The following is a 16373-nucleotide window of genomic DNA, read 5'->3' as shown; positions in this document are numbered from 1 at the left end:
ATAGAATATGTTGAGCTGCAAAGAGATCTTAAGAAAGGGATCAGGAAAGCAAAGAGGGAAATAGAAAGAAACATAGCTCTTGGAGCTAAAACCAATGCAGAGAGCTTTTTTCAATATTACAACAGCAAGCGGTCAATAAAGGAGGAGGTGAAACAGATAAAGGGCAAAAATTGAAGTATCTTGGAAAATGAACAAGATGTGGCAAATGTTCTAAATGAGTATTTCACAGAGGTTTTTACAAAAGGAAAGACAGATAACATGCCACAGGTTAACAACCAGTCCAGTCAAACCCTAAGAGAGATCAGGATAAATGAGGAGGAGGTACTAAAGGGACTAGCAGAATTAAAAACAAACAAATCACCTGGGCCAGATGGGATATTTCCAACAGTACTTAAAGAAATGAGGGAAATTATTTATAGGCCGCTAACTCGATTATTCCAAATGACACTTAGAACAGGGGATGTGCCAACTGACTGGAAGACAGCAAATGTCATACCAATCTACAAGAAAGGGGACAAAACTGAGCCAGGAAATTACAGACCAATCAGTCTCACCTGCATCACCTGTAAAATGTTGGAAAAAATGATTAGACAGAAAATAGAGGAGCATCTCAATGAAAACCATGTTCTTGGAGATAGTCAACATGGGTTTAGACGAGGCAGATCATGTCTTACTAATTTATTACAAAATGTTGAACATGCAACTGCAGCTGTAGATCACGTGAAAGCATATGATATGATATACTTAGATTTCCAAAAAGCTTTTGATAAGGTTCCACACTAAAGACTGATCCTCAGATTGGAAGCTGTAGGCATTCAGGGTAATATAAGTAGATGGATTATGAACTGGTTGATGTATAGGAAACAGAGGATGTCGATTAGAGGAGTCACTTCTAACTGGAGTGAGGTTGTTAGTGGAGTTCCACAGGGATCTGTACTAGGGCCTTTGCTTTTTCTAATCTATATTAATGATCTGGACTCTGGGATAGTTAGCAAACTTGTCAAATTTGCAGATGATACTAAAATAGGTGGCTCAGCAGATACAATCTTGGCAGCACAGGCTATTCAGAGGGACTTAGATAATATTCAGTTGTGGGCCGACACCTGGCAGATGAAATTCAATGTGGACAAGTGCAAGGTAATACATGCAGGTAACAAAAATGTCCACTATAATTACACTATGGGAGGTACAGATCTAGATGAAGTAACGCATGAGAAAGACCTAGGAGTCTATGTGGACTCCTCACTTTCTCCATCCAAGCAAAGTGGGGAAGCAATAAAAAAGGCAAACAGAATGCTAGGGTATATTGTCAAAAGTGTAGAATTTAAAACAAGGGAAGTAATGTTAAGACTGTACAATGCGCTAGTTAGACCTCATCTGGATACTGTGGACAGTTCTGGGCACCACACTTCAAGAAGGATATCGCTGCTTTAGGGGCAGTTCAGAGGAGAGCAACCAGACTTATTCCAGGTCTGAAGGGAAAGTCCTACTCGGAGAGACTGAGGGAACTGAACCTTTTCACCCTGGAACAGAGGAGACTACGTGGGGACTTGATCCAAGTCTTCAAAATCATGAAAGGCATCGACCACATCAAACCAGAGGAGCTTTTCCAGATCAGCAGGGACACACGCACCCGGGTACACAAATGGAAATTTGGCTTGAAGGCATTCAAAACGGAAAACAGGAGACACTTCTTTACACAGAGAGTATAATCAGAATCTGGAATAAACTACCCAGCGATGTGGTTGAAGCTGAAAGTTTGGGAACATTTAAAAATAGTCTGGATAGGATCCTTGGATCACTTAGATATTAATGAACACCAAACGAGCACGATGGGTCGAATGGCCCCCTCTCATTTGTAAACGTTCTTATGTTCTTATGTTCTTAAATGGTCTGTTTCGCCACAGGTGTTGTATATTTGAAAACCTTGTATTTTTAATAAAAACCAGATGAAAAAAAATCTTTCCGCCATAGAATAAATAAGTTAGGAAACGTAAATGAACAAAGTAACACAGAAAGAACACATATAGTATACAGCAGCAGTACCCAGTTGTTATATAAAAGAACCATCATAAATCCACATAAGCAGCAGACTAATTAAGCTTAATGTTTGCAAGTTAAATAAAAATTAAACGACTGAACTCAAAAACTTAATACATGGTTTTTAAATAAGTGTAGCGAGGTCATTCTTTCGTCTTTCATTCATCGTCACTTTCTGGGACTTTTGCGTTCCTTGGAGGATGGGGCGCTGGTGCTGCTGTCCACACATTTGGTCTTCTGGCAGCCGCACTTCTCGATGTAGACGTAGGAGTAGGTGAAGGTGCTTTTATCTGGGCAGATCATCTGCACCTGCTTCTTGCTGGTCGCCATCTCTTGACAGCAGGAGCAGGAGTGCTGCACGGTGTTGGCTTCAGCAGAGTACCTGTGCATGGGAGACGGAGAGAGAGGGGTGAGTGTGCTGGGGAGGGAGCAGTGCCAGTGTATACTGAGGTCAAGGCCAGTGCAGTCCAGTCCTCTGGTGCTAAGATGTGAGGAGGAGTACAACATCATTAAGAAAGAAATAATGAAGAAAAAATAATTAATACTCTAACCAAATTAGAATCAAATTTGCAGATGATACTAAAATAGGTGGCTGAGCAGATACAATCTCAGCAGCACAGGCTATTCAGAGGGACTTAATATTCAGTTGTGGGCCGACACCTGGCAGATGAAATTCAATGTTGACAAGTGCAAGGTAATACATGCAGGTAACAAAAATGTCCACTATAATTACACTATGGGAGGAATAGAACTAGATGAAGTAACACATGAGAAAGACCTAGGAGTCTATGTGGACTCCTCACTTTCTCCATCCAAACAATGTGGGGAAGCAATAAAAAAGGCAAACAGAATGCTAGGGTATATTGTCAAAAGTGTAGAATTTAAAACAAGGGCAGTGATGTTCAGACTGTACAATGCACTAGTTAGAGCTCATCTGGATACTGTGGACAGTTCTGGGCTCCACACTTCAAGAAAGATATCGCTGCTCTAGAGGCAGTTCAGAGGAGAGCAACCAGACTTTTTCCAGGTCTGAAGGGAAGTCTTCAAAATCATGAAGGGCATCGACCACATCAAACCAGAGGAGCTTTTCCAGATCAGCAGGGACACACGCACCCAGGGACACAAATGGAAATTGGGCTTCAAGGCATTCAAGACAGAAAACAGGAGACACTTCTTCACACAGAGAGGCGTCACAATCTGGAACAAACTACTCAGTGATGTGGTTGAACCTGAAAATTTGGGAACATTCAAAAACAGACTGGATAGGATCCTTGGATCACTTATTTATTAATGGACACCAAACGAGCACGATGGGGCGAATGGCCTCCTCTTGATTGGACACTTTCTTATGTTCTTATGTTCTTATAACCAGTGTGCCATTATTGTGCTTCTGAATGCACAGGCTCACTAAGGTTAATGGGGGGGGGGGGGGCAAACATTAAAAAAAGAAATGGACCTGCAACTGAGTAAAGGACACAGAAGAAGCACAGCAATGCTGCACCAGCGCTTCTCAGACTCACATGGAGTAGGTGCCACAGGAGCCCCCGCACAACGTGATCTCCACTGGCACGCTGGAGTGGCAGCCGCTGCTCACGAGCTGGGTGATGTTCCTCTTAATTCTGCAGTCCTTTGGTATCACAACACCTGAACAGAACACAACAAAGATCACTCGACCTGTCACAGGCAACGGGCAGGTCCTGCTGGACAGTGCCTGGAACACAGCTCAACAAACAAGCATCTAAAACACCAAGCATATACTACAGGATTCATAGTCATATAGTTTCTTCTGCATGGCTTTGAGTCACTCACTCAAACTGATGTCTACAGGAAGCCCATATCCCCTCTCCTCCGAGCAGCCTAAGATTCAGCCGCATAGCAGCGAAGCATCCAGAGGCGCAACAATGATGGGTGATTAATATAAGTCAATAATATAAGTTATCATTCACCAGGATCAGAGCTTGTAACGTCCACGGGCAAAACAACTACCTAATTGTTTCCCTAAACAGTAATTTATGATTTCTGTAGTGGTATCAACAGAGAGAAATACTTTTTTTTAGTTTTAAAAGACTCAGCATACTTACAGACAGAGCAGCACCCATCTGGGGCAATTGTCTCAGTCCCCTGCAATAATCAATAGACATAATTTCTCTGCACATTTGTGAGGGGATTGGCATTAAAAATGAATACTTGGTTTTGATAACAGAGGTGTTATGAGTGGTGTTGGTCTACCGATTTCTTGTACAAATGAGCAAGGTAAATACGGGATGTATTACTGAATAGCTCCACTTGAGGGTGTCAGTGTTTTATTAACCCAACTGCAGTACACTCGTCTGGTTTGTCGTAATAATCCACTCATATACTCCTCAGAAATACCCCCACAACACTATTTAAGTCTCAGTTTCTCAGTCCATCATTCATTGTACATCTTATTCTAAATCCAAACTACTATATGCCATTGGGCACTGCTGCATGTCATGATTTTACATTTGCTTTAATTTTGTATACATTTTATGAAGGACAGATTGTACCAAGATCACATGAATTAAATTTGATCAGATTGTAGCTTTTGTTTTTATTAGGAAATGTGAATCTTATTTCTATATTGCTGTGAACCCCTAGTATGGTGTAGAGTTGCACTCTCCTCTGCATACAGGCCTGCACCCCTCAGCCACTTACAGGGACGCAGTCCATGGGGTTGAAAGGTGGGCAGGTGATCTTGGCCTCCACAGGTATGAACTGGTCCTCGATCTGCACACACTCGTAGTGCACACACTTGTCACCGGGGGGTGTCCAGATCTTCCCAGGCTGACGGAGGGAAAGGGGGGTTCATTAGTGCCTGGAGATGAAGGCTAAAGACACAACTTCACTGTGTAGCTGCCGTGCATGAACCCTTTTCAAATGAAGCCGGTTAAAGCAGTGAGTGCCATGGGGACACCTCAGATGCCCAGTGGAACGTGGCCAATAGCCCAGTATTGTGCTGTCTGCCACATTGATGGGTGTTTCCAGTAGTAAGCTACCCCCTGTGGGGAGTGCTGCAGGCTCACCTCAATGATTTGTACTGTGTTGTTGAGCAGACTGATGACACAACTCTCCTGTACACACTGTCCACAGCACTGTCCTGGGGCGTCCTGGTACACATAGCCTTGTGGAGAACATGCAGATCAGGAAAAGTTGCTTCAGACACAGGCAGACAATTAATGGGTGAGTAGCTGTTAATGTTAAAATAAATAAAAATACATATTTTGTGTTATTATTTTTAGTAATATTTTATGTTCGGTTGTAACAATAAAAGATCGTTGTGTGTTGTATGTGACTCTCTCTGAGAAACCGTAACAATGTGTGGCTTTAACTCTTGATGAGATGTTAGTGTGAGAAAAAGGCTGCAGGCTCTAGTTTGTTTTATAATACACTTTCACTTTAACATCCCCATATGAAACTTCAGGGCAGTGAATTTACTCGGTAGTTGCTTTGCCAGTTTCTCTGTGCTTTACAGTGACTTCTCTTTGCTTTTCTACTCTTTGGTGCATTAATTTTCTTTGTTTATTCCGCAATATTTTTTTAAGGAGAAATTAACCAGAGATAGGGGAAGAGAGTTTACTTACTGCCGGGCAGTTTTTGTCGCACTTCGTTGGTGTACAGTCAATGGTGTTCATCTTGGTTTTCGGGTCCACGTTAGAGCTGCACTGGCAGTGGTCACATGAGTTTTCAGGGACTTCGACTCCAGGCTGTATTGGATTATTGGACACAGTCTTAGACTAATGGAGGGTACGGGAGATTTGACTTGTTTTCATTTCACCCTTGCATATCTGGTTGAAACATTTTGGCAGGGAAAATTAGATCTCATAAAAAATGCAGGATAGACAAAACATAGCAAAACAGCAAAGAAAGAGAAGAAACCTCCCACTTAATGAACATCTGCAGGCTTGGTGGTTTAATAACCATCAGTTGTTTCCATTCAGGTTTTACACACCCTTCCTTGCTCCTATCTTGCACAGGCACTGCCCAATAACAACGAGAGTCCTCACCTGATATTCAGTGTTATTGAAGACGCACACACCCTTCAGCACTGAAAAGGAAGAGCACACTTTTAAACCACTGGTATAAAACCCATTTTTTTGTATTAAACTGGTAAGTGTTGTATAAACTGCATTACTCACAGGCAAGAACAGTGAATGCCTAGGTCAATAGCACATGTTTACAGGACTCAGTGTATTCAGTGACACAGTGCTGAGTGCTCGACTCAACAAGCGGTGACACCCAGCAGTGTCAACTCACCACATGTGTACGCAGGGCAGCAGCCCCCCTCGGGGATCTTCATCTCAGGCTGGAATCCTGGGTCACAGGTCAGCGGAGTATTTGGACAGAGGCTTACATCACACTCTGTGAGGCAGAAGAAGCATCGAGGGACACGTTAACAACGCACTGCGTCAGGAGTCACATGCCTTCACTGCACGCCCTCTACAGTACTGGCTGTCTCTGGTAACTGCATTCCTCTCTGATGGAGACAAGCAGGAACAGAACTAGCCCTGAGGACACCCACTGGGGGCCTGTCAGGAACCAGCCGCTGTGTGGAAGAACCTCTCAAGGTGCCACATTATCATCACTGTTACCTTGTTTTATGCTCACAATATCAGCTGATGATCATCCTATATACAAGCTATATACACACAGCATTACATTAAATTATTCTCTCCAGTGTTAGAAGCTCTTAAGAGAGCTGGTCTGCTACCGGCATGGCGCCCTGGCCCTGGGGGTGTGCTCCTCACCCCTCTGGTCACTCACCACATTTGCTCGTGTTGCAACAGTTGACGGTCACCATCTTCTGGCCCGGCTCGTTGCAGGTGATGGGGGGCTGGACTGGACTGGGCAGGGGGCGGCACTGAACGCTCTTTGTGTCTGAGTCACACGTGCATTCATTGCAGTTACTCTGCCACGTCTCACCAAGCTAAAGGCAAACACAATGAGTGAATAACCCATGAGTTTCACAAACTAAACAGAGTGAAAGTACTGTGAGTTTTTGCCCAGCCAGATTTATAGACTAGTTATAGACATGTCTGGGGCGAGATGGAGGCATACAAGTTGTTATTACCTGTTTGGGCATTCCGTCAGGCCCAGTGCAGTCTAGAAAGAAAAGAAACCAGTTCATTATACCAGTGAAAACTGTAAATACTGTACTGCAGTTTGAGCGCCCAGTGGCAGTCTGAGCCCAGATGCAGGATTATCTCTTACACATGTTGCGATACTGCATGCAGTGACCACAGCTCTTACCACAGGAGCGCACACAGGTATCTGAGAAGGAGTTGAAAAGGGTCATTCCCGTGGCACAGAACGTCACTATTGGTCGCTTGCTGTGTCTCACTTTGAATTATGTATTTGTCATTGTACCTGTTTAAAGTTATTAAAAATGATGCAGAGTCAGTGGAGCTTCTGTTCACTCTCAATCAAAAGGAAATAGTTTTTATACGGTAGTAGATCCAATGTAATAATAATACACAGCATTTCATGTTTTAAAATAATGTCCACAAGTTTACTGTCTGTCGGTATATTGTGACGAGTGTGAATGTGCAGAGCTCCTGTCTTTCAGCCCCAGATCAGATATAATGACCAGCCATGGTGGACAATAAAGAGAGTTGAGAACCAACATTTAAAATGTGTGTTTTAACTGTGCCATAGTGTTTCTCCCTGGCACTGCAGGTTGATGTGTGTTTTAACTGTCCTAGTGTTTCTCCCTGGCATTGCAGGTTGATGTGTGTTTTTACTGTGCCCTCGTGTTTTTCCCTTACCTGGCATTGCAGGTTGGCTCAACCGTAGGTCCACATGGCAGGTAAACCTTGTTTTCTGGACAGTTATAGACTGCATGAAGGCAGAGAGTGAGAGAGGGTTAGGGTCTGAGAGACCGTGGACAGGCCATGTCAAATCCACACACACACAACAACAGCCGCTTTCGTCAGATGTCTGTGTGTCAGTGTGCAGCACCTCTCTGTGGTCCCTCCATAGTCGTGTCACAGACGGGGCCTTACCGCACTCTCCGTGGGTGGCGTTTCTCCAGTCAATGCAGATTCCTGCCGATGTGCAGATGGAGGCATACACTTCCAAGCTGGAGCAGCCATTCTTGGTGCCGGGCATGTGGCAGACGTCAGACTTGCAGGCCTGGTAGAACGGCTGTGGGGGGATGACTTTGTGGCACTCTTCAAAGATACTAAAACAAGACAGGCATTTAAATTAGCACTGAGCAGCACAACAAGGTTGAACAAGGCTGAATGTCACCAAAACTTGCAAAGAAAATAAATAAATTAAAATGTACTGATTGCATAAGTATTCAGCCCCCTAAGTCAATTCTTGGTGGGAGCACTTTTGGAAGCCATTGAGTGCTGTGAGTCCTTTTGGATAGGCTTCTACTAGCTTTGAACATTTTCATGATTACAATCTCAGACGGCAACAAAATGTGGAAACTTTGCAGGCGAGTGAATGCTTCTTCAAGGCATTGTCTATAGCAGGGGTGGGGAACGTCCGGCCTCAGGATCCATTTGAAAAAAATAATTTCTGTGACATACACTTAACACTAGAAGCTTATGTAATAAACATCTCTACTGCATTTTAACTGCATAAACACAAAAATAAATAAGTTATAAACATTTACCTAGAATAGCCAAAATTGGGTTATTTTCACCGGCCATTAAAATACATAATAACTCAAATATAACCCATAATCCTGCCTGCCCTTTACAATAGAGTCAGTCTGGCAATCAAGGGGTGATCTCTACCTGTCTACAGTCTTTCATCTGCTTGAAAAACACATGCATTGTACAGCATTAAAGGTGTTTTCTTACAACTGCAGTCAGATTGAGCCGATACAGTGATTACCCCGCAAATAAACATGGATTGGAAACGGAGATAGAGCTCCGTTTTGAACATGCCGTGTGTAAGAACATGACTGATTCAGGGGCATCAGTGATACTGGGAATGACAGATCATCTGTGGGTTTGTGCCAGTGGTGTGAAAACAATGCAAGTGAAACGCCAGGTCCAAATGGCACCGAGTGCTTTTACTCTACTGATCAATATGCGATTGCCACTGCACAGTACAGAGTACAATAGTGCAGGCACATCACATGCAAAATAATGATTCATGGACATTATCAGTGGAGGAGCATTTATTGCGATGCTATATTTTCGTGGAGTAAAAGTGTTCACCTGGAGAGGGCTGTCAAAATGCAGTGTGAGGTACGAGCTCATCCAGGGAAAGTGCAGAAACGTGTCCTGTGTGGACTGTACGAGCTGTCAGGTATGCCGGCTAAATATATAGTAAATAGTTTATTGAAATACACTGATTTTATTCACTGTAGCTTTGTATGTTGAAAACAAAGTTTACACAGTGCTGAAAATGTTTACTTTAGTGTACAATTATGTTTTGATGAATGCAAGTATAAAATATTGCTTTTGAGCATTATTCCAATACTTACATTTACACTTTGTTTAATTATCTTATTGTATGCCATTTTTGAGCTTTTTGCTTATTGTAGGCTATATAGTTATGTATGTTTTGACTGCAGTGTGTGCGTTTAGAAAAAAATGGATTTGTTCTTGCATTAGAATGTAAGTTTCATCTGTATTAATGTTTTGATGTAGGTGTATTAATTAAGGTTGTGGCCTGTGAATACATTTGTGAACATTCGGATGGCCCTTGAGGTTCGCCACCCCTGGTCTATAGTATCACATGTTGTGGAACACAAGCACAGTTCTGCACAAATTATATAATGTATCTCCAGCTTTCGCTTATAGATATTATTGAAAGTGGACCTGCTTACTTGCTGTTGATGATCTCACAGATGGGTGGGTTGCAGGGTGTAGATGCGGTAGTTGGTGGTGGTGGCGGTGTAGTCACAGGGGGTGGTGCAGGGGTCGGCGTCTCACAGTAGGGTTTATTCTTGTCAGTAATCTTCCAGTGGTTGGCCATGTTGGAGCACGAAGGGTCGATGTTTCCGCTGGGCAGCTGGCAGTCATTAATCCATGTGTTGTCACAGGTTCCTTTATGGAAGGGGGAGAGGAAAGGAGGACATTGTGTCATTAGACTGTCAGGCCAGTCAACGGCTGATTGAAACTGATGACACAGTACTTGTTAACAAAGCTTCCAGCATTGGGTAAGAAAGGGGATTTTAGGTAAAACTTCATGTACAGATCTATAGGATGCTCATACCACACTGCCCTTCTGTGTTCTGGTGGAAGAGGGAATAGGGCAGACTGATGGTGAACATCAAGCCATTGAACCAGACTTCAGCATTGATCTCCAGTATTTCCAAAACCACGTTTATGCCAGTGCTTGTGATAACGAGGTCCGCATTCTTATAGGCTGGGGTGATCTGCTTGTTGTTGATGTATATCTGAGGAAGGAGAAATATATAGAAATGACTATTATTATTAAACATAGAGGAAAACGGTATTCTGTTTATGCCTATTTAATGAAAGGTACAATAATATATGTATCATAAAAAATAATGAGTAAACATTACCAGGTCTGTAGTGCCTGATGTTGTTTGCTTCTGGGTCAGAAGAATTTGATAGGACTTGTAATATACAGTCAGGGACCTGGGACAGGAAAGCCCGTCCCTGGCATTGCAGAAGTAGTTATCAATTATAATATGGAAGTTGTCATGCACGGCCTTGATCTCCTTGACCAGCACGTACAGTGGGGGAAAAAAGTATTTGATCCCCTGCTGATTTTGTATGTTTGCCCACTGACAAAGAAATGATCAGTCTATAATTTTAATGGTAGGTGTATTTTAACAGTGAGAGACAGAATAACAACAAAAAATCCAGAAAAATGCATTTCAAAAAAGTTATACATTGATTTGCATGTTAATGAGGGAAATAAGTATTTGACCCCTTCGACTTAGTACTTGGTGGCAAAACCCTTGTTGGCAATCACAGAGGTCAGACGTTTCTTGTAGTTGGCCACCAGGTTTACACACATCTCAGGAGGGATTTTGTCCCACTCCTCTTTGCAGATCCTCTCCAAGTCATTAAGGTTTCGAGGCTGACGTTTGGCAACTCGAACCTTCAGCTCCCTCCACAGATTTTCTATGGGATTAAGGTCTGGAGACTGGCTAGGCCACTCCAGGACCTTAATGTGCTTCTTCTTGAGCCACTCCTTTGTTGCCTTGGCTGTGTGTTTTGGGTCATTGTCATGCTGGAATACCCATCCACGACCCATCTTCAATGCCCTGGCTGAGGGAAGGAGGTTCTCACCCAAGATTTGACGATACATGGCCCCGTCCATCGTCCCTTTGATGCGGTGCAGTTGTCCTGTCCCCGTAGCAGAAAAACACCCCCAAAGCATAATGTTTCCACCTCCATGTTTGATGGTGGGGATGGTGTTCTTGGGGTCATTCCTCCTCCTCTAAACACGGCGAGTTGAGTTGATGCCAAAGAGCTTGATTTTGGTCTCATCTGACCACAACACTTTCACCCAGTTCTCCTCTGAATCATTCAGATGTTGGCAAACTTCAGACAGGCCTGTACATGTGCTTTCTTGAGCAGGGGGGCCTTGCGGTCGCTGCAGGATTTCAGTCCTTCACGGCATAGTGTGTTACCAATTGTTTTCTTGGTGACTATGGTCCCAGCTGCCTTGAGATCATTAACAAGATCCTCCCGTGTAGTTCTGGGCTGATTCCTCATCGTTCTCATGATCATTGAAACTCCACGAGGTGAGATCTTGCATGGAGCCCCAGACCGAGGGAGACTGACAGTTATTTTGTGTTTCTTCCATTTGCGAATAATCGCACCAACTGTTGTCACCTTCTCACCAAGCTGCTTGGCGATGGTCTTGTAGCCCATTCCAGCCTTGTGTAGGTCTACAATCTTGTCCCTGACATCCTTGGACAGCTCTTTGGTCTTGGCCATGGTGGAGAGTTTGGAATCTGATTGATTGATTGCTTCTGTGGACAGGTGTCTTTTATACAGGTAACGAGCTGAGATTAGGAGCGCTGTCATGCTCCTAATCTCAGCTCGTTACCTGTATAAAAGACACCTGGGAGCCAGAAATCTTGCTGATTGATAGAGGATCAAATACTTATTTCCCTCATTAACATGCAAATCAATTTATAACTTTTTTGAAATGCATTTTTCTGGATTTTTTTGCTGTTGTTCTGTCTCTCACTGTTAAAATACACCTACCATTAAAATTATAGACTGATCATTTCTTTGTCAGTGGGCAAACGTACAAAATCAGCAGGGGATCATATACTTTTTTCCCTCACTGTAGGTGCAGTTCCCTTGGAAGTTGTAGTATTCTCCGTCAAAGGTGACGTAATGAGGATCTCCCCATCCAGAGCACACACCTGGGAGGGCACAATGAGGTCCCGTAAAAGGACTGGTCTTTGGCATTGAAACTGACCAGTTCTGTATGTATGGATTTATGTGTGTGTGTGTGTGTATATATATATATATATATATATATATATATATATATATACACACACACACACACATAAATCCATACATATTTTATTAACTCGAAATATGAAATACATGTTTTACTTTTTACTTTATACAACGTGAAGTGCTTTGAAATGGATCTGCCTGTCTATTACAGCTGCGTACATCAATGCAGAAACGCGCTGTTCAACAGGGCTGTGTGTTCATTAGTACCGGCAGTGTCTCACTCCGTGTGCCCGGACAGCTGGCTGAAGCGAGGGGCTCCTCAGTCCTGTATCGATGCTGAAGCCACACCAGCCAGCCTGTCTGTCCTGCACCAACACAAAACTTTCCCATCAGAGGACAGAGACGAGCTAATACCTGCGATTCTTCACTTTATCAAAATGGGCGCATAAAGCCTACATAAAATAATAATACAAAAAACATTTAGCAATAAACTGTGTGTATAAATCGGTATGCACATATCTTAGCAGATGTGTACAATATAACCACAATATAAACATACATAACCAGTTATAAAAATAGCATAACATGAAAGCGCTTTGAAATGGCTCCGTCTTACAGCTGAGTATCAATGCAGAAAACGCGCGCTACAAAATTAGCATTATGATCAGACAGTGACTGATCAAGGCATTGATCCAGAGACGAGATCATTCGATATTCAGGAATATTCAATCTTAGGAGACAGACAGTGTGTAATTTGTAACTGAATATGCATATTGCTGATGAAGTGCATGACGAAAAGATGCGCTCCCGCCATGAAGTGGTATAGGTGAGTGGTATTGGAACATTTCTATGAGTACGAGTACATGAGCACAGTATCGGCCCGATACCCGATACTGGTATCTGTATCGGTGCATCCCTAATTATTATTATTTTTTTATTAAACTTGAATAAAAATGTACAAAACGTTTATATTCGGCATTAGCTGAAGGTGCAAATTCAGGAATCGATAATATAGTTCTGGAAAAGTAGTTTTAGCAGGGCCTTTTTTCAGGAGAAAGAAAGAGCTGAGCAGATACTTGCAGTGGAGCAGAAATCTTTCTAATTTGATAAACTGGTCATGTGTCTATCATCTTGTTAGCTTTAAATTAGAATGCTTTTTAATCCTTTGCTTTATTTTAAATACATCTTACCTAATGTACATTTTGTAGGTGGAAAGTAGTGGCACAGACTGACACCCCTTTAGGCCCCGTTACTGTACCTTCTGTGGGTTTTGCCAGAAGATACACGTTGGTAAGGCACTCCTTTATAAGCACAGATATCAATAATCTGTTGATTTTTACATGTTGTGTTTCTTTCTTTGTGTTTCTTTGTTATTTTTCCCAAAGCAGACTTACATTTGCATTCGTAATGGTAGCAGCATCCAGATTCATCGTAGACCTTGTCTGGGGTTCGGCCGCTCTCACACACGAGTGGCTTCACAGGCGCACAGAGCACGGGCTCCACGGTGATGTTGGAGCCTCCGTGGCACGTTGCAGTCGTGCACATATCAATCTTCCAGGTTTCACCACGCTAACATAACGATAATGAAACTAATGGAAAATAACCTTCATTGTATTATGTGAGTATGTATGAAAACAGAGAGAAAAATATTTTAAAACATGTTAACCCAGGCCCTATTTTTGTATTAACCGCCTGTCTAATATCGTGTGTGTGCTAGTAAACTAATTCAGGTGTACCTGTCTGGGTGGTGTGAGGGAGTCACAGTTTCCAGGTGCGGTGGTTGGGGTGCTGGGGATGGTTGTCTCAGGAGTGGAGGACTGTGTCGATGTCTTTGTGGGGGTCGGCTTCGGCGTGGTGGTCTTCACTCCTGTTGTTGTGCTCACTGGAGGGGAAGTGGTAGTCCTGGTTGAAGGTGGAACAGTGATAGAGCAAGGTCCTGAGGTTTTCTCAACTTCACACGACTGATTGCAGAAAGCAGTGAAGCACCAGCCATCGCCATCATTGGTGTTGTACACTTCTGAACCTGATTGTACAGACAGGACATAAACAGTCAGTAGGGAACACAGGTTTAGCTTCTCAAATTCCAGAGACCTTGATTGACGTTCCTGTTTGTTTCCTACACTTGAAAAGATGCTAAAGAAACTGAAGTGTGTCAACCAGCACCTGTAGCCATTCAGCTCCACCATCAGAACACAAACCCTTACCTTCAACAAATTCCTAAACAAACAGCCAGACTCCCCCTGCCAGCCGACAGGGCTGCTGGTAGACATTTCAAAGAAAATCAGATCTATTTAAGGAATGGTGTAATGAGATACACATATCTGAATGTCAAATAAAAATATGCACAGAATCTCCGCTGAATCTGACCATTTAGCCAATGAATGATCAGACTTTCCACAGATTGTGGTTGCGTTCTTGTAGCGCAGATTTCCGCAGTTCTGCACAGATCTGCGCAGTTCCACGAATGGAATCACTGGAATTCTGCAGATCTGCGGAAATCTGTACAACAAGAATACGAGTACTGTGCAGAATGATTTAATAGTCTTTTTGTCGCACTCCACATAAACAGGGCGTGAAGCTTAACAGCGTAATAGTTTGATTACATTGTAATGAGTAGAGTTATGCTGAAAACAGACTGCACTTGCAATCATTTTTTTCATTTTCTTTACATTATGAGAAATTGAAATTTTCACAATCATTTTTACTTTTACATCAATATGTATATGTTGTGTGTTTTAAAAGTTTTGCCACAGAAGTAAAAAACAACATTTGCACAATAAAATAAAGCTTTTCCACTGCAAACTATGTCCAATGCCTAAAAGCAATTTTTTGTCATTTATATTATTAAAGTTAATACAATTTGCATATTGTGATATTATATAATTATCGTCTGGATGGTGGAAAATACTGTGATATTGATTTAAGTTCATATCGCCCATCCCTAGGGGGAGGGCAAGACAAATGACCCCCCCCCATGAACTCCAATACCTGATTCTCAGTACTGCCAAATGTAGTTACATATACACTCACCTAAAGGATTATTAGGAACACCTGTTCAATTTCTCATATTATTATCTAACCAACCAATCACATGGCAGTTGCTTCAATGCATTTAGGGGTGTGGTCCTGGTCAAGACAATCTCCTGAACTCCAAACTGAATGTCTGAATGGGAAAGAAAGGTGATTTAAGCAATTTTGAGCGTGGCATGGTTGTTGGTGCCAGACAGGCCGGTCTGAGTATTTCACAATCTGCTCAGTTACTGGGATTTTCACGCACAACCATTTCTAGGGTTTACAAAGAATGGTGTGAAAAGGGAAAAACATCCAGTATGCGGCAGTCCTGTGGGCGAAAATGCCTTGTTGATGCTAGAGGTCAGAGGAGAACGGGCCGACTGATTCAAGCTGATAGAAGAGCAACTTTGACTGAAATAACCACTCGTTACAACCGAGGTATGCAGCAAAGCATTTGTGAAGCCACAACACGTACAACCTTGAGGCGGATGGGCTACAACAGCAGAAGACCCCACCGGGTACCACTCATCTCCACTACAAATAGGAAAAAGAGGCTACAATTTGCACAAGCTCACCAAAATTGGACAGTTGAAGACTGGAAAAATGTTGCCTGGTCTGATGAGTCTCGATTTCTGTTGAGACATTCAGATGGTAGAGTCAGAATTTGGCGTAAATCATGCCTTGTTACCACTGTGCAGGCTGGTGGTGGTGGTGTAATGGTGTGGGGGGTGTTTTCTTGGCACACTTTAGGCCCCTTAGTGCAAATTGGGCATCGTTTAAATGCCACGGCCTACCTGAGCATTGTTTCTGACCATGTCCATCCCTTTATGACCACCATGTACCCATCCTCTGATGGCTACTTCCAGCAGGATAATGCACCATGTCACAAAGGTCGAATCATTTCAAATTGGTTTCTTGAACATGACAATGAGTTCACTGTAC

The 16373-nt window shown here is 42.8% G+C and overlaps 3 protein-coding genes and 1 long non-coding RNA gene across 4 annotated transcripts; all 4 read right to left on the bottom strand.

Moving 5' to 3' along the window:
* Positions 1-1902: 1902 nt before the first annotated feature.
* On the bottom strand, positions 1903-6126 carry LOC136747530 (intestinal mucin-like protein). Its single transcript, XM_066700410.1, has 7 exons — positions 6066-6126; positions 5644-5765; positions 5085-5184; positions 4717-4845; positions 4122-4161; positions 3561-3684; positions 1903-2422 (listed from the first exon to the last, which is right to left on the bottom strand). Exons 2-7 carry the CDS (start codon positions 5691-5693, stop codon positions 2209-2211), a joined length of 657 nt encoding a protein of 218 aa, XP_066556507.1. The 5' UTR covers positions 5694-5765; positions 6066-6126; the 3' UTR covers positions 1903-2208.
* A 154-nt stretch (positions 6127-6280) lies between these two features.
* On the bottom strand, positions 6281-7393 carry LOC136748930 (intestinal mucin-like protein). Its single transcript, XM_066702939.1, has 4 exons — positions 7309-7393; positions 7130-7161; positions 6823-6985; positions 6281-6420 (listed from the first exon to the last, which is right to left on the bottom strand). Exons 1-4 carry the CDS (start codon positions 7352-7354, stop codon positions 6281-6283), a joined length of 381 nt encoding a protein of 126 aa, XP_066559036.1. The 5' UTR covers positions 7355-7393.
* A 391-nt stretch (positions 7394-7784) lies between these two features.
* LOC136748929 (intestinal mucin-like protein) lies at positions 7785-10729 on the bottom strand (the record flags this gene model as incomplete). The annotated part of the gene is made up of 5 exons (XM_066702938.1): positions 7785-7893; positions 8061-8239; positions 9848-10067; positions 10237-10420; positions 10550-10729. Coding segments are annotated over 5 exons (837 nt in total), but the record flags the coding sequence as incomplete, so codon positions are not given.
* Positions 10730-12296: 1567 nt separating this feature from the next.
* On the bottom strand, positions 12297-14449 carry LOC136747531 (uncharacterized). The gene is made up of 3 exons (XR_010816527.1): positions 14156-14449; positions 13814-13988; positions 12297-12376 (listed from the first exon to the last, which is right to left on the bottom strand). It is a non-coding gene; the product is annotated as an uncharacterized LOC136747531 (long non-coding RNA).
* Positions 14450-16373: the final 1924 nt, after the last annotated feature.

Source organism: Amia ocellicauda, chromosome 4, assembly GCF_036373705.1.
Source record: "Amia ocellicauda isolate fAmiCal2 chromosome 4, fAmiCal2.hap1, whole genome shotgun sequence".
NCBI lineage: Eukaryota > Metazoa > Chordata > Actinopteri > Amiiformes > Amiidae > Amia > Amia ocellicauda.
This window is presented reverse-complemented; position numbering and strand designations above follow the sequence as displayed.

What these genes read in the sequence shown, in the direction of transcription:
- LOC136747530 (XM_066700410.1), bottom strand. Translation starts at nt 5,693, where the DNA reads ATGAACACCATTGACTGTACACCAACGAAGTGCGACAAAAACTGCCCG. An exon ending in TGCGACAAAAACTGCCCGGC is followed by an intron (nt 5,185 to 5,643) that starts AGTAAGTAAACT and finishes ATGTTCTCCACA; the next exon opens with AGGCTATGTGTACCAGGACG. An exon ending in ACACAGTACAAATCATTGAG is followed by an intron (nt 4,846 to 5,084) that starts GTGAGCCTGCAG and finishes TCCCTCCGTCAG; the next exon opens with CCTGGGAAGATCTGGACACC.
- LOC136748930 (XM_066702939.1), bottom strand. Translation starts at nt 7,354, where the DNA reads ATGACCCTTTTCAACTCCTTCTCAGATACCTGTGTGCGCTCCTGTG. An exon ending in CTGACGGAATGCCCAAACAG is followed by an intron (nt 6,986 to 7,129) that starts GTAATAACAACT and finishes GTTTGCCTTTAG; the next exon opens with CTTGGTGAGACGTGGCAGAG. An exon ending in TTGCAACACGAGCAAATGTG is followed by an intron (nt 6,421 to 6,822) that starts GTGAGTGACCAG and finishes TCTGCCTCACAG; the next exon opens with AGTGTGATGTAAGCCTCTGT.